Here is an 18,735-nt window from a genome sequence, read left to right as displayed (position 1 = left end):
TAGTGACACAAAGAGTTGGAAAGAAACATGGACAGACATAATGATAGATGGATGGAAAGTAAGTCAATTAGATAGATGGAAAGAGAGACAGAGAAATGCCTTTTTTTTAGTAAGGGGAGTTTCCTTGGACTCCAGACTCGAGAGCAGATACAGTTTGACCTAAATTATGTTTTTATCTCCTCCTATGTGGAGCTGTGTAACTACACCCAGTCTATTCATTAGTGTCTGCAGATGCTTATAAAGGGAGAGATGGGAAGCAGTGAAAGACCGTGTGTGTGTGTGTGTGTGTGTGTGTGTGTGTGTGTGTGTGTGTGTGTGTGTCTCTAATGGTAATATTTGCCTAGCAGTACTTGATGGATGCATGAACATGCTAATATTTGTTATGTTCAACATACTGTACATAATAAGAGACTTAAAAAAACAGAAAAAAAACATAAAACAATACATAGAAATGGTAACACATCCTTGGTTGCTAGACCAGAGAAGCTTGTTTCTGTATCAGTTTGCTGTCAAGATTTTGTTTTGTTGTTACAAATTAAACACATCCCATTCATTACAAATATGTAGGAGCATCATGAATGAACCTAGTTTAAGTCTATGACTGGTCAGAACTGCAGCATAAGTACAGTATGTAATTTATGTAATTTAAAAACTCAACTGGCCTTCTATGCTGTAACTCACCCACTAACTTCTGACTCTATATATATTTATACAGCCACATATTTCAATCTACACACATCATGTCTTCCTCAATAGTAGACAAATTCGTCTTGTTCCATAGAATGTGTCTACCTTAGCACAGACACTTACAGAATTTCAACATGTGCCTCAAAGCGAGTACCCTCCACCTCTCCCATCTGCCATGACATTTTTTGTAACACGCTCTTGTGTCCACATTTTTGGCTCTAGAAACACCAAAGCTCACAAAGGTCTTGTGCTGGTCATGGTCCACTCATGGGTCTGATAGGAGTTACAGTCTTTTCACAAATAACTGTCGTTTGAGAGGTTTGCAGAGCCAAAATCACACCCAGATCTTTGTCAGCTCTGTGTCAGTGACGTCAGTGTGGTGTCCCATCGCCGGTCAGTTTCTGTTGCTGGTAGATTATATCGCTGCTCTGTCTGAACACAGTTAATGTTGCTGATTTCTTTCTTGCTGTTATTACAGTGTCTAACTACCTACTGTACATTTAAACTTACATTAGTTCTGCTCCAGCACTCAGAGGTCTCTGTTCCTTTTAGCGACTTTCTCTAACCCAGCAGTTGTTTACATGCAGATCTGCTAGTTACTTTAGCTTAGCAGTTAGCACTAGCTTCTCTCTCTCTCCCTCTCTCTCTCAGTGTGGTGTTGTTGTAACTTCAGTGTAGAGGATTGTGATATTTATTACATCTTCAGCAATGTCTGCTGTCTTACTTTAGGCGCAGCCCCACTCGCTAACCGGAGCTGACTGCCATCCCTGAAAATTTTTGTCAAAAAAGTATAAATTGTATAACAAAGAATTATGTATTAACTTCCTGCCTTGCAAAAAACCTGGAACGGTTTTGTGCCAACATGCAGCCCCAGAAAAAAATTACTTTGGTTTGTGTTTAAGTGAATTTCCGTCTCTCTACAAAAAAGTGAAAGCTCCTCCAAACACTTCTGACCTTTTAATTAGCTTTGGTTGCATTTCTCACTCTTGCTGACTGACTCTTAGTCTTTTACTTAATTTCTCCCAGTGCTCCATCATGCTGTCTAACCACCACCTCCTCAAGGTGAATGACAGAAATTATGTGGCACCTACTCACGGAGCTGATGATCTGTGAGTGTGTATGTGTGTATGTGTGTGTGTGTGTCTGTGTGTGTGTGTGTGTGTGTCTGTGTGTGTGTGAGAGTGTGTTTGTGTGTAGGGGTTAGGCAATTAAATGAGCCTGTTATCATCACTCACACATTCAGGGACAGGTTCACTCTTTATAAAGCTCTCGCCGCCCAGCACATTACTCTGTCAATGTATGTAAATCTTTCTCCTAACTGCTGGTAGCTTTGTGTGCATTTGTGCGTGTGTGATGACAACACGCATGCACAAATGAAAAACTCTCTTGAACGCACGCAAACGCGCGCACACACACACACACGTAGTAGCTACACAGAGAAGCTTTTCTTTTTAAAAGGATATGGTCCATCTAATACCTCTGTGATTGAGGTGAGGAGTAAAGCTCATAGCCAACACAGAGTGAATACATTAGTCTTCCTAACAGATCGTATCATCTGCTCACAAGACCATGAATCAAATCCATCTCAACACTAAATGTTGTGTACTCAAAGGGACAGTCCACCTTAATACAGATTACACACGCCATAGGAAAGGAAGTTCTGAACTAGCCCACGATCTCTCAGGTAGATTTTAACACATTTTCTTGAAACAGCCGGAGGCTTGCTGCAGTAAAATGCATAATACCTTCAAAGATTTAGATGGCTCTGACTTGAGCCTTTTAAGTTATTAGATCAAGCAGAAAATTATGCTCTCTCGGTGTAATCATAATGAACTACAGTATGAGACTGGCAGGTCTTCACAGGTTTAATTTAAGAGACTTTCAAACTACCTGTTTTTTCCTCCATACAAATCTGCACGCTGTCATAATTGCAGTGGATTTGACTGTTCTCATACAAAAAAATTACATTTTGAATGAAATTCTTTCTTATGATCTCACATTTCAAGAGCAATCGGTTCTTTTCTCTAGGCCACAGCATGCAAGATCCTTGGGATGAAAAGAAGTTAATCTTTACCAGGAAGTCTGGAAATCTTTCATTAACTTAGCATGCTAAAGGTGCAACCAAAAAACAGTCTGGTTTTAGACAATTCATTTACATGACAATTTGTTCTCTTGTACACTAACCTATGTTTTTAATTTAAGGATTTATTTATGCCATTGTGTATTTACATATGAATATATTCTCTGTTTATGTACAGTACTTACACAGTATTTGTGTCTGTCTACACAGTCAGACCAAAACACAGGCATATGATGGACCAATGCTTAGTCATCTGGCCATTTAGTTAGTCCATCCCCAGCAAACCCCACCTTCAGGCACTTCATTAAGAGAATTCATCAGCACAATGAATCCACCAGGACACGGACTTCATAACAATAACAATTAGTAACACACACACACAATTTCATGCAGTATCATGTATCCATCTATTCTTGGTGGGTCCCAGGTGCAGATGTGTTTTCTTAATTAAGAGCCAAGCTCCAAGAAGACTACAGGCTTCGTCGTTTATTATACTCATAATTAACCCTTTTCTTTTCACCCTACCTGTCTTTCTCTCTCTCTCTCTCTCTCTCTCTCTCTCTCTCTCTGTTTCATTTCAATCACTCTGTTAACCCCTTCTCTTTTTGCTTAAAATCAATCTTCCATATTCTGCTGCTTGGCTGCCTCATGCTGTCACCTCGTGCCCATCTCACACATTGTCACCATTAACCCAACATTTGTCTTTATTTCACCCTCTCTTCCACAATTCTTTAATTGCCAGCCTCCCCCTGACTTTCATTTTATTCACTCTTGCAATTAACCCCTTTCTCTCTCGCACCCTCCCGCTTCTTCTCCTTTCATATGCTCTTACAAATTACAGCTATCTGTCTCGCTCTCGCTCTCTTAATGCTCTCTCTCTGGCTTTTTGTCTCATCCTCCCTCCAAGTATCCTCTCCCCCTCTCGCAAACGCCATTACTCAATTAACCCCCGTGGTTCCTGGCTAAGGGTCAACATATGTATCAGGTCTGGATCAAATCTGTATGTGCCTTTGACAAATGAAGGGTCCACACACACACACATGCTTGAACGCTAAGGTGTGACTCCAAAATTATTGGATTCATTAGAGGAAAGGGTGAGAGAAAGACGTAAGTGGTGAAGGTGAAGAAATGGGGTGGGGGGAAGTGGAGAGGAAGAGGCCCAAGCGTTACTAAAGACAGGTAGAAGACTCCAGAGAATCAATCAAAAGAGATAAAGTGAGAGGAGCCAAATACCGGAGAGAAGAAAGAGACAAAGACTGATGTAAGCTGGGAAAATATGGCGAGGAAAGGAGTGTATATGGGTTCATTGTAAGTAGTTTGACAGGCAGTGTTTACTAAGACACAGTAAGAGTGTAAAGGGAGTAAGTGTGAGGGCAAATGGTTGACAGATTGAAAGGCGGCACAAAAAGCCAGGAAAGAATATGAAGAGAGTACAGAGGGAATGAGTGCAGATAGGATAATTACTGTAAAGTGGAAGAGTTGAGTGGAGGATGGGTAGAACAGAGGGATGAAGTGAAGGTGAGAGGGAGCATTTAGGTTCATTATGGCTGAGATCTCACTGTTGTCTCCTCTTTATCCTGTCGTAATGAGCAACCTCTCTACGTAACACAGAGATAATGATACATGAGCCAAGCCTGGATGACCTTTAGGAAAAATTCCCATTAATTGGAAAAATACAGCCCCCATGTATCTTAAATGAGCAGCTCATTGTAATGTTTGAGGCTGTCATGACAGACACTGCAATTTTTAGGTTGCTTTTTTATTCTTTATTCTCTGATGAGGGAGAAACGCATTACCAATTTATGATTAAAAAAAATACTTTTTATGTCATTCTTAAACATTTATCATACTTCTAGTAGTTTTCTACCTAATCAGCAAATTTACACCAAAATAAGAAAGGAAATAAAAAAAAGATCATTATATTATGATCATTAAATCAACAGCACACTTTGATATATTAACTAAACAGCTACAGGTTTGTTCACATTTTTATCATGCATTGGTTTGTACACACTATATGCCATTGTTATTAACACACGTCAGGTAAATGTGTTTTGGTTTTTTTTTTCCTATTAATTTGTCACTTTGAAGGAAGATACATAGTTCTGTTTGAATTAGACTGCACAGATGGATTAACTGTATCAGCCAGTTTAACATGATGAGTGTTCGTCCAAGCTTTCAAAGAATTACACCGATCCATTCACATGTGTGTACGTGTGCACACATGTACACACACACACACACCCACAGTCATGAGAAAAATGTGTGCATTTAGCAGATGGCTGGTGGTTTAGAGTGTGTGAATGATAAAATCTGCCCACTATTCCATCGCCTTGTCCATTATTCCACTCCACTGATTTTGACGAGTGTGTGTTTGTGTGTGTGTGTGTGTGTATGTGTGTGTGTGTGTGTTTGAGGGGAAGTATATTTTTGTGTGGAGCTTTCTTCTCTATGGATCTGTGTCTAAGTGAAACCATCTACTCACATCACTTCTGTCGTAAATGAACAATATTAAAATTAAACCATTAAATTAACACATAAAAACAGCCATTTAATTGAGTTTTGTATATTCCGATTTTATTGTTTCTACCCATCAAGTGTGACGGGTTGTAAGCAATCAAACTAATGGAACATTACGGGCCTATTCAAAATGTGCCACACGAGTGATATTGTATTACCCATCTGTGTGTGTGATCAAGTGAAACATGACATGTCTGTAACATATGCGGCTATGTGGCATTAAGGGTTACGTTTGAAGTCATTGTGCTCTCAATGAGTTATGTGGTTTGATGTGTGTGTGTGTGTGTGTGTGTGTGTGTGTGTGTGTGTGTGTGTGTTAGTGTGTGTGTGTGTGTGCATGTGTGTGTGAAAGAGAACGATACACTGAGAGGGGGTGGAGTCAACAGCATTTTGACAGGTGATTCACTGAAATCACACACACATAAAGAACTCATTGCACACATGATTCAACACACACATACACACACACACACACACACACAAACCAAACACAGACACACACACACACAATACGGCCTCCATTAAGGTTTACGGACAAATAAGATTTAAGACCAAAGAAACCCCCATTCTCTCACTGTAAATCTCAGCAGAAGATACAACCTAGTTCAGCCACACACATACATACAGTATGCACATATAGTAAAGGGCGCTCTGTTGATATATGTTGACTGTCAATGTAGACTGATATATGTGTCAGTGTCCTGCAATTTAACAATGAGGCCATAGCCTCATCAAATATAATTCACAATTCGGCTAATAGCTGAGATCCCACCACCTGAAGAGAGGGTTTATGGTCCCTCTACCCTTCTCAAGGACTACAAGATACACCTGCTCACACATACACACACACACACACACACACAAGACAACCCATCAATGAAAACGAACACATATGATTACTATATAATGAAAAATGTCAGGCTACATAAGGAAAATGAAGAAATGGTATCTGAGTCACACCTATAGTGCACAGGCAGGAGACTTTATGGCTCTTGTGCCCCTTTGAAGGACTAGGAAGAACAAGTACTAACGTTTATGTCAGAACCACTGGAGATTGTGACAACAATACACACACATAAACACACACATAAACACACACATAAACACACACACACACACACACACAAACACGCCAACATTTATGTCTATTTAGTGGTATGGACCATTATGCTATGGCATCCACTTGCTGAAAACAGTGTCCATAGCAGGTTGGTACACATTCATTTAATGAGAGAAAATGAACTGGTGAAAAAACCTGAATTCTCCTTTTCATATTATGCTTGCTGACACCATGTTACAAGGTCACATCATGCTGTAATGATGTTTATAAGAAAAACTTTGTGTGTTTGTTCTTGACCTGAAAAACCCGGACTTAAACGCAACTTCTGACTTGCACTTTTATATCATTTTAGAACAGTGTTCCAGACACAGGCCAGTTATTCCACCTGGTGTCACCTGGCTTACACTCAGTTCTGTCACTTCCCATTCTCTAGTCACTTACTTTACTGTGTTTCATTAAAGCTGATAAGATAATTAAGCAGTTTTGAATGACTGAATGAGTATTGTGTAAAAAAAAAAAAAAAAAAAACAGACTAATATATACAAATAACCCAACAACGCACACCTTTTCAATCACACTCAAAAGTACACCCCAAGAAACACAAGCCAGTCTAATATATATCCCACCTCTTTATAATTAAGCATCTGTGTATATGCACACCCACACACCGGGATACCCAGTAAATGAAACCAGTGCAATGTGTGAAAGCAATAAGCAGCACTGCTTTCTTTAGTGGAAGGTCAATATTGTTCTCTCCAGTGGGCCACTTCATATGAAGGGCTGAGGGGTCAAAGGTTGCTAGAAAACAGTTAGTATTATGTGACCACATTGTGTGTGTGCGTGTGTGTGTGTGTGTGGGCATAAGTGAGAAACACGAGTGAATGAATATTTGTCCTTCCTGTTCATTCACTTAACCTTTTCAAGCTGACATCACACGTCAAAAGGAAAATACGTCTGAACTCACTCGCCCTGACTGATATATTGATAAATATAATTAGGACAAGCTGAAAAAACAGCAGGAAGACTATAGAAATAAGATCACATTTTGACAATATCTGTATTTTACCTGTATTTATCTAAAACGTTCCTGAAAGGTTAGAGACCAATGTGGCTTATACATTTTGAATAAATGTAACACGCCCGTGAAATAGAAGTATTTCACCGCAGCAGAATTTTATAACTTAATTCAGTTTCATGCTAGAGTTTAGATGTAAGGTCTGACACAAACACAAGCACCATTACCAGACACCTTGGAACTCTGGTTAACATAAGAAAAATAATAATCTATAATCACATCAAAGACAGTGTGCAAAATATCAACAGAAAACATACCTCTTGAATAGATATGCTTTTCATTAGATGGACTGAGGCTGTGGTCAAGCCTAAATAAATAAATAATAATATGGCTGTTATGGGACTTGGAAGTGGAAATGGAGAATTCATTCTTTAATAAAAAATTTGCATTAAAACTTGCTCATTAATAAAGTGCAGGAAAACAATACCAGCAGACTTAATGATATTGGCAAAGCTATAAAAAAAATAATTTATTAACACTTTACACAACACTAATATGATTATCAAGCTTAACACATAGGTTGAAGGTGAACAATGAGATTTGTTGGATGCCTGTCTGCTTCATTTAACCATCAGGTTTTCGTTAAATTGCTTGGGATTAAAATGTCATGATTAAATGTGGACTGTGTCAGAGGCCACCCACACAAATCGCTGTTCCTCAATATGTCTGCATGTTTTTCTAATCCCTTTCAAGTCTCATTTTTTTGATCTGGGTCATGGTTCAATTAATGTCGACATGTTAACCACCAACACGCACAGACACACGCAAAATGCTATAAGAACCTTATCATCAACCACCTTAATGCACAAACACGCAACTTACACAGCATGTTGTACCTAAGAACCCAATCAAATACTGCTTGTCTGTCGGGTGTCTATTGTCTTCATTATCTGGTCACGCCAGAATAAGCAGCTATGAATAATCACATTGCAACTGCATCATCTTTATGAATCAATACTTTAAACACAGCTGTGTGTGTGTGTGTGTGTGTGTGTGTGTGTGTGTGTGTGTGTGTGTGTGTGTGTGTGTGTGTGTGTATGTCACTTTCAAAACCAAGGCTGAGGCTGCTGCTGGCAAGTTTCTGTCAGCAAGTATACACTGCACAGACTTAATGTACATGTCAATTATGATGAAAACTGTAGAGGAGGATTATGGGGCATTATGCATAATAACCCTTCCAACAGGGTCATAATTGCCTCATTCTGACTGGCTTGTGTTTTCTCCCTCAAAATGACAGAGCTAAGCTGGTGAGAAGGGGAGAGAGGAGAAAGAGAAGAGATGGAAAGGGAAAGGAGAGCGAGAGATGGGGGAGGAGGGAAATGAAATGTACAGCAGTGGGAAAACTGGATGAGAAGTTGAGGAGGAGGAGGAGGAAGAGGAGGAGAGAGGAAGTAAAAGAGACACTGAAAAAGGTTGGAAAGGCTAAAGAGCAGGCTTATGTACTTTGTAAGTCAGAGGGGTAAAAAGAGCAAAAGATCTCCAATGGGGAGAAACTGTAACAGTACAAGCTTGTCGTATTCTTCCCCTTATTCTGCATTAGGGGCTCATCCCGATACCCACCTCTACCTGTGCTTTCCTTTCCCTGTGTCTCTGTCTTTGCTCCATTCATATCCATATATCCCATGTCACTGTTTTAACAACATACACTATGTGTTTACAGCACGATTTCTGAAATCAACGAAAATTGTAAGTTGTAAATACACTGGACATTCTGTATGCCATGTCATTTCTTTGCCTCAGCCCTGTTGACCTGTGGCCACTACTTTCCTTTATTTAGCTCTCTGGTATTCATCATTTCCACTATCATGTGTCTCGTCCACGTGCACTGTGTTCTTGTCAATTCATTTAACATCCTATGCCTATTGTAGAGATGTGGCAACGATGTGGCAAAAAATCATATTGCAATTACTTTGACAGATATTGCAACGGCGATATGCATCATGATTTTAATGGGAATGGTCATTTTTGTATTTCATTTTCACTGAAAAAAAAATCTAAAAATTATGATGATGTTATTTGTGCTGAGGTCTATACCAAACAAGCATGTTCCCATACATCTGTAGAATATGAATATGATGCCAGCCAGAGCATCTATGCAGTACAACAATGCATTTATATTACATTTATAAAAAGGTATGTTGTGACATATTTTACCTTTACCAAAAAAATGTAAGCTCCCGTGATATGGATATTGCAACTTTGATAATATTGCGATTAATTGTTCAGCTCTACTGTAAAGTATTACAGGTTAAGCCTGCAGACACAATATGTCAACCAGACATAATAAAAAAAAAAAAAGGACAGTCAATTCTTTGACCAAATTCAATGTCTTTCAACAGTTTTCACTGAAAAATGTTCTCCTAAATTAGTCTGTCACCTTGGAACAGTTTGCCAAATCCATACTACAAGTTGCATACATATTTAAAGCACATACACTGACATGTGACAAGAAACAACCATAACTTGACCCAAACAAAGCTATTAGACTGACACTTAATTGCCATATAAAAAGTTAGACTTAAATAATCGCTTATGATGAATGGCTAAACGATTATATTCAAGCTCCAATGTAAATGCTATTGCAAGTTAACACAATGGTGACAGCAATTAATCTGTAAATGATGCAACATTAATTTGGCCAAATTGCTTTTTGCATGTGTATTTATGTGTGTATGTGTACGTGTACAGCTCAACAAATTGTGCAGCAGCACCACATTATCATTTCTCACTCATACTTGCTAAACGAACATTTTCGTAAGCCTTTAATTGATTCATCTGTATCAGGAACTATCACATCTAGCAAATATATCATTAATGTTCGTGGATGCTGCAAGTTACAAAGGCAGAGCTCAGGCTGAAAGACAGACATAATTGAGCATGTTTCACAGAGCTGCATCTGTGAGCAGCAGCAGCTTGTGTTATTTACCACTGATCAGCAAAGCATTCGTGATCATGGATATTGAGAACTGTAGAGTGAAAGAGCACAGAAGGGAAGGAAGGGCCAGCTGATAACATGGAACCTGCTCTGAATAATTTCCTCATTATCAGAGGTTTGGCTACTTTGTTAATGACTCTGGTGTTGTAGTGACCTTTAATTATTTTAATTTAGGTTTAAGCAGCTGATAAATCATTTCAAAGGATTAGATTTGTGAGGGGTGGAAAAGAGATTTTTATTTAAATAATAAAATCAAAATAATAAAAGACATTCAGACGAGGGGCAATTACAAGTTTTTGGCTCGTCTCCAACCTTTCATTGAAATGAAGGCCAGAGTAAGACATTCAGATAAAGACAAGAAGAAGTTAACTTCATTTAGAGCCAAACAAAGCAGGTTATATTTCACTTCCTCGGAGGCAGACACTTCCTCAGCATGTGCTGATTTACCACAGTTAGATAGCCTGGTGTGACTGCCTCACACCATGGCCTGATGTGTGTTCAGTTTCTTCATCACCTCTTTTCTAAATATAAGGTCTAATCATCTCTTCTTTCATAAATATATAAAGTTTATCAACCTTGCACATTTTAAAACGTATCTTACATTTTAAGCTCTATGCAAACACAATGGATACTGTCTGTATGAATGCCACTCTATCCTCACCCTGCTCCTACCATCCACAACACCGTGCCATGGCAACAAGGGCCAAAACACAGAAAGTCAAAAGGACAAAAAGAAAGTCAGGGAAAGAGAGAAAGAGCATTATTTATATATTAACAAAACAGAGATATGAACTGTTGGCCTGATTGTCTTTTCCAGAAAACGATTTCGGCTGACTGGAAAACTAACACGTACACAAACACACACACACACACACACACACACACACACACACACACAATGGACTGCCCATTGAGTTGGCTTGAGTCCGCCAACTGTCCATCTTAATGTCTCCAAGTCAGACCGTTTGAGGTTGTTTCATCTCATCAGACAGACAGACAGTATAATCGCCAGACATGCTTTGAGTTTGATCAATTCAAAGTGTATTTTAACAGGATTTACGAGACAACTTACAAACAGTTCTCCAGCAAATGACACTATTGTGGAATTATAGGTCAAAATGGACTAAATTTCTCTGTGGAGGTGCCTACTGAAGAAGCCCAGGAACACCAGAGATATCACAAGCCCTTGTTTCTTCTGATATTCATCCCAGGATTTTTGTGTTAATAAACTAAAAACTAAAAAAAATAATCGGTGGAAAAGTTATTCAAGAGCAGATCAGAAGAAGAATAGAAGAAAGTTTCCATGGCACTGAATATAAGGAGCAGAACAGTGTCAATTATTTAAAAAAAAAAAAATGATATAATAAAATATAAATCTACCAACACTGACTCCTAATACCTCAACTCAGGTTATCAGAATCAGGTATTTACTGTAAAGATCCATCTTCATTTTACACATTGTACATCTTGTGTGGTGAATACTAATACTGTGGAAAAAGAAAGTGAAGTAAATTCACTGAGCATGAATAGAACCATTTTGCTAGAAGAGGAATCAATAGTTTGTCTTGGTAAAATGCTACATCTGAATAAGGAGGAAAAATATTCAAGCCACCCAGTGAGGTTCTGTGCATGTGTGTGTCCATCAATCAATAGGATAAATAATGATTGGCACAATTACCCATGATCAAAGCCCAGCAAGCTCACAGAGAGCTGCCCTACTTCCCAACAAGCCTGTGTTCCATTAGTCTGTCCATAGAGGTTTTCTTTAAATGTTTGTTTCTAAGCAGGTGAAATTACCAGACATAATCACATTATATAATTTTGCATATATATGTGTGTGTGTGTGTGTGTGTGTGTTTGTGTTTGGCTGTGTGTGTGTGTGTGTGTGTTTGTGTTTGGCTGTGTGTGTGTGTGTGTGTGTGTGTTTGGCTGTGTGAGTGTTTGTCTGTATCTAGAAAGTGTTAAAACAACAAAAGTTCAACTGGCTGTTCCATGGTCTGTGACAGATTGTAGTTTTTTAATTAGACTTCTCTACACTGATCAATACTATTAAGCTTGCTGTATGAGCAAAGCACTACGTATGAACACACTCATGCACACACTTGGATATGTGTTGCGTGTAACAGTAAAGAAAAAAGTGAGGGGTACTGTAAATGGATGCTTGCTGTGATCATGTGTGTGCGTGCTTGATGAAGAATATTCATGTTTAACACTGATGTGTGCACAGGGACGCATGCTGTGTTTGTGCGTGCCTGCGTGTGTGTGTGTGTGTGTGTGTGTGTGTGTGTGAGAGAAAGAGAGAGAGAGAAAGAGGGAGAGAGAGAGAGAGAGCGAGTGATTGATCAAGTGTAGGTGATATTAATGTCCCGGAACAAACAGCAATATCATACAAAGCAATAGTGTTTCTCTCTCCTCTCTCTCCATTACCAGTTAACCTTCTCGACAAACCCTGGTCTCTGTAAGGCTCTTTCTGCAATACCTACAAGAAAAATACATTAGGAATTACACTTCCAGCTACATTGAAAATGCTGATGGGAATCCATATTTCTTGCTTACTTTTCATTTTCTTTGGCATAAAGCTACGAGTGGGATTGAAAAACAACATGCGAGGGAAACATTAGGGTAATGGAGAAAGAGATGGGGGCGGAGGTGAGTGGGTGGTGGTCGAAAGGTAAACTTGCAAAACACACAAAACGTTTCCTCAAATTATTTTTCAACTGATATCACCTTCTTTAATTGTATTTATGTTTAATTCTGAATTTGGAGTGGAGTTTAGACTATGTTTGTATTTAAGTGTGCCACATTACAGTGTATTCAGAAAGTATTCAGAGCCATTCACTTTTTTTTAAATTTTGTTATCAGGGTTTTTCCTGCAAAGAAAATTACGAGGCAGCTGCTTCAGGTTATTTTCCAACAAGCGTTTCACTCTATTGATTACTGTCATTTGTAACTGTAGTTGCGGCAATACGCCGATGCAGTAACGCTGTGTCATAATCAGCACATCATGAAGGGCGCTGCAGAAAAAAAAAACTGCAGAAGAAGAGAAGAGGTGCAACTTTCCTCAAGGAATTTCCTACAAAAGGAATAAACAGTCCAGACTGTAAGTATTTGGACACTTACACATTTTTGGCTCTTCGGGTTCTGTGCTTCAGCTATTTCAATTACAGCCCTTTTAACACACAGTATCCAAACTGGAAGGGTTCAAAAGTAATTGGACACTTGGATACTTAAATTTTCTTGGGTAGCTGTGTGTTGTTTCAGTATTAGTTCATGCACAAAACAGTTACCATGGTTCTGGTTGAGTGGAAGATCCATTTGCATGGTGAAGAAGAAACCATTTATGACTGCAGAGAAAGTCAAGAATGATCTCCAGGATGTAGGTGTCGATATTTCCTTGTCAATGAAGAGAAGACTCTATGACCATAACCTCAGTTTCACCCTGGTACGCCTCAAAAACAGAAAGGCCTGGTTGCCAGGTTGAGATTTCATAATTTAGCAAGACAAAGATCCTAAACATGCGGCCAAAGTAACCAAAGAGCTTCACAGGGTCAAGAGGTGGAACATTTTTGACTGGCCAAATCAGTCATCTGATCTCAATCCAATTGAGCTGCATTCCATTTGCTGAAGACCAGACTAAACTAAGAGAGGCTCCTCCACAAGCAAGAGGCCTGGGAGAGCATCACCAGTAAAGAGACAAAGTGTCTGCTCTAGTCTATGGGTAGAAGACTTCAGTCATTGACTGCAAAGGATTTTTCACAAAATATTAAATATGGTGATTTTGTTTGACTTGATGTTTATCTGTCCAATTACTTCATTTTGCATAACTTGCAGTTCTTTCTATACTAATGTAAAACTACTCAAATTAAAGTTAAGACTTGGAACTTGTCATCTATTTTATTTCAAAATGAACTGGACTGACAAGCTGGACTGTTGGTGATCTTTTAACATGCTGTGCTACTGTGCTTTTGTTTGCTGTCATAGCACTTTAAGCTGTTTGGAACCAATGTTAGTTCATAAATTTGAGCACTCTCTCTCAAAATGCATCACGACTATATATTTCAGAAATGGATTTTTTTGAAACTGTATTTTTGACCTCTGCTCCATCTTCAGCAGACCTCAAAAATCTTCTCTGTTTTCTTTGTGGTTATAAACCTAAAGCCAGGCAGTCTGAGTCCGCCCGCAGTAAAACACTCATCTGGGATTAGAAGCCATTTATTCATCTCAGCTCAGTAATACTATGAGAGCCTTGCCTCAGAATCCAATGAATATTTCACACTTTCATTTCATATGCAATCTCTGGTGCTCAGAAGTGTGTATTGCTGGATATCATTCTGTACGGTTTATTTCACTATGTGTGTGAGTCTCACCATATGTGTGTGTTTTGGGGAATTAGTTTGTGGCACTGTATTTGATCCCGGTATGAAAATGTGTATTTTGTGGTACACATGTGCGTTTATATTTGGTTTTGAGCTCCAAAGGTATGTTTTGTACAGTTTCACTGAATTCACAGGATGTTAACAAAAAGAGGATACTACTATCCCGTTTGAAGAGCTCAGGACATATTGGAGACAAAAGATGCAAAACACCTGTCAATAAATACAGCATATATCTTTATACACACACACACACACACACACACACACACACACACATGAAGTTACAGTCACTACAACTTCAGCCTCGATATAGAAACCTGCTAAACCAGCTTTAACTACAGACCTACTATTCAAATGATCCAAAGCTTATCTAATCATCACCAGACTGATGTACTTCTCCTTTTCCGACATCAACTAGTCGCTAAATGCTTCCTCAGTCTTGTTCACAATGAAAGGGCAGTGTAGCATTTCGGTCATAGGTCACTGTTCCCCTAAGCTCTCCAGAACCTTTCAGCGCCTTTCAGCTGGACATTTACCTCAGGAGTTGAAGAACACCAAACCAGAGTTAAAAAGAGATTTTAAGGTGGACTTTGTCAGGTAAACACAACTGAAAATGAATGCCACAGTTCTGCTGCGCCAATATGGGAAGAAAAAAAAAAAAATTAAAAACAAAAACAATCAATGACGCCTGAAATCATTCAATACTTTCAATTTCGCCTTTGATAGGTCTGATATGTGAGATTTAGAATTATGCTGTTCCATGTGCTATAAAAACCCTCACTCACTCCACTATAATAGACATTCAATAAATGACTCTATTGTGAGCAGTAAACTGAGAGTTCAGACAATATCACTGACATCACTGACAGGTGTAGCAAATTAATGTATTGTGTCGCTTGACTGTTAATCTCGAATCTATAAAATATACAGCATTGCACTGTGGGATTGTTATCAAAAAGTAGTGTATACACCATGGGTACTTCGTATTTTTGTTCCATCGTGGAATTTCTGAGGTGACTATAGTGGATAAACATACAGTCTTCAAGCACTCAAATAAAATGTAATGCACTATTTTGGGAGTAGGAAATCATTTTGGATGCAAACTAAGCTTTAGCCTATAAGATCACACAATAAATCTTTTTGCAAACCAGAGACTTTGTGGCTATAAAACCAGAGCAGTACACTCCCCATGCTACAGTGACTGTCTGGGGGTGCAACTCCAGACTGCAACACCTCCACATAAAAAATTGACACTACACACTACAAACAAGATCACAGTGACACAGGGCGAGTGGCAACTAGCCAGCTGTGGGACCAGTGCACGCTGCTCTCTGAATCTCCACAAATCCATGGCAACAGGCTCTCATAATAGCAATCCCTTGGGTCAGGTGCTGTTCTTCTGACTCTGTTCTTGCTCCTGTCACTGAGTCATACGGCCCCTGGGCTGAGGTTTACTGTGTCATGTAACTCCCCCCCAGTTTGAGACATCTGAAAGCTCATCAGGAAAACTCATCCAGCAGAGAAAACAATGAGCTATAAATATTTCTAAAATGTCATGTGGGAATTTGTTTGCTGTGAAGATAGTTCTCAGTCACTTTTCTGCAGGATTTCTGTGTTAACCATGTCAGGCAGAAACACAAAATTAATTTTTCATTTAGCTGTAGCTAGACTCCCAAAGACAAAAATGTCTTGCTTACGAAATGTAACCCTAAAACTCAAGATTTGAACCATGAACCAACAGTGCTTATTTTGACACTAACTGAGGCTTGAGTCCGGGTTAGAGGCAGAGAGTGATCACAGAGTGATCATTTCTTCTCAGAGGCTCTTACAGCCCCAAGAGAAATTGCCAACTAAGGCAACTTTGTTCTTAATTAGTTCAGAGAATCTTCAACAAATCCTGCAGTATTTATACATCCTTAAAGGCATACAGTATGAGCCAAGGACAGGGAAATGTACTGTACATTACATTTTCTAGCCGGTAGGTTCCTCAAGTTTTACTAGCTATGACCTAAATTAAGAATTCAGTTCACCATAGGACATGGACTCATTAAAACACGTTGATGCTGTTTTAATGTGCAGAGCCACCAAGAGAGGGGCTCAAGATTCGTTTAAGGTCCTAAGCCATGGTTTAAAAAGCCCTTAATCTGGGCCATTTATCACATTCTAATAATGCCAGAGTATATGAGAGGGTATGAAAAAACACAAGACTTTCCAAAGGGGAAAATGAAAAATGACACATTCCTCAGGGGAAAAACAAGAAAAACGGGGAATATATGGATTGAGTTTGCAAAGTCTCCAAAAGTGAATTGCTAATGACACTGCCTAACGCTACAGGCAAGTTAAAACCATTTCCCTTTTTGAATTTTGCTTGTGAGGCAATATTCTATCCAAGGGAGTGGCTTATAGGCCACTGCAGCTCAATATTCTATAGTATGAAAGAGTACACACACACACGCACGCACGCACGCACGCACGCACGCGCACACACACACACACACACACACACACACACACACACACAAGATACCCACTCAAACCATTGTACAAGCACATATACCTTTCTGCACACACTCACAGTTACGTGACTAATTAATAAGTATAAATCAAAAGGATTATATGCATTATACGTGACGCATCAGGAAGGATTTAAGGGATAAAAATGGTTGACTTAAATACAGTCATTTTGCAAATCTGTGTACAGAACAAGAGCTGCCTGCCATTTGTCTCTATTCTTTATGGACGGCCTGGCTGGATATTTGGTTAGTCACATGCATGTCTGTATAGTCTGCTGACTGTTGGTCATTCAAGAAACGAGCCATTTTAAACAATGGCTATTAAAGTCTAACCTCTCACGTTTTAGTTCTACTTCATGGGTATTAATTAAGGAGATAAATGTTACACAGCTGTTTGTGGTGAGCTTCAAGTCACATAAAACCACTGAATTGTTCAGTGTCAGTGTTTTTATATTTCAGGAAGTGAAATTGATAGAAAATAAAATAATTTCAACCTTTAATTACATTATCAGACTAAGAGCAGGATCACACAGAAAACATTGAAACACCCCCCCTCCTCTCCGAGAGGTTCTTACCTTGTCCTTGTCTTCTACCAGATCACTGAGAATATCATCAGGGTCCAGAATCCCCCCATCACAGTATTCAACATGGTGAGTCCGAACCAGGAAATCTCCTTCCTATGAAAGAGGACACAACCAATGTCAATAAACAACTTAATATGTGAATAGACCTGTCACCTGCTGATCACTCTCCCTACTAATTCACAGTACATGAACATAACGTCTGTCTAGTTCATGATCATCAGATTAAGCAAGCCAGACGCACATAGGCTTCAATGGTAAATTAAAAAAATTAAGATGATACATAGGCTATATATCATATGTATGGTACATGGGGGCATCTGTTGTTACTAAACATTTCTTGTAATTTACTGTGACATTTTCTTAATCAGTAATAAGGACTGTGGTCCAACCTGACTTTAGTCCATTCACTTTCTATTTCAAGATGAAAATCCCTGTAAAACAGTCGAGCCTTTTACTTGCTCGTTCTGATCTATTTCCTACTGAAACAGGTTACAAAGTTGTAAAATCAAAAACACAAAACAATGGAAAAAGGCAGTTTCATCTCACAGATCAGGTGCAGAGTGACTGCAGAGTTTAAAAAATCTTGTTGAAATCTTGAATTATTATTAATGCTAACAACAAGATAGCTAAGGTATTAAAGATTGAGTTAATTCAATTCAAAAGGTAAATTTTAAGTCTTTGTATCGTAATTTGTGTTTAACAGCATACATTATGATGTGGACACTTAGGCCAACATTGAAATGTAAATTTGTAGTTAATGGAGACTTAAATAGAATAAAGCCAAAGCACAGAGCAACCATACAGGTTTTCTCTACTGGTCACCAACTCCTTCTTTTTGTTTCTCATTTATGCAGCTCTTTCTGTTCGTCTCCCACTCCCTCCCTCCCTCCCCTCCCCTCCCCTCC

The 18,735-nt window shown here is 38.9% G+C and overlaps 1 protein-coding gene across 4 annotated transcripts in view; it reads right to left on the bottom strand.

Annotated features, from left to right (window-relative positions):
- Positions 1-18,735, bottom strand: part of pard3bb (par-3 family cell polarity regulator beta b) — a 200,585-nt gene that overhangs the window by 171,750 nt on the left and 10,100 nt on the right. For all 4 annotated transcript variants that reach the window (XM_023424879.2, XM_023424876.2, XM_023424877.2 and 1 more), the window contains exon 3: positions 17,822-17,923. In XM_023424879.2, the coding sequence (XP_023280647.1) occupies positions 17,822-17,923 (102 nt within the window). The remainder of the gene's footprint in view (positions 1-17,821; positions 17,924-18,735) is intronic.

This window comes from Seriola lalandi, unplaced genomic scaffold, assembly GCF_002814215.2.
Source record: "Seriola lalandi dorsalis isolate HSWRI2012SDOR001 ecotype SW California unplaced genomic scaffold, Sedor1 jcf7180002054758, whole genome shotgun sequence".
NCBI classification, from domain to species: Eukaryota; Metazoa; Chordata; class Actinopteri; order Carangiformes; family Carangidae; genus Seriola; species Seriola lalandi.
The sequence above is the reverse complement of the archived record's forward strand: the minus strand, read 5'-3'. Positions and strand labels throughout refer to the sequence as shown.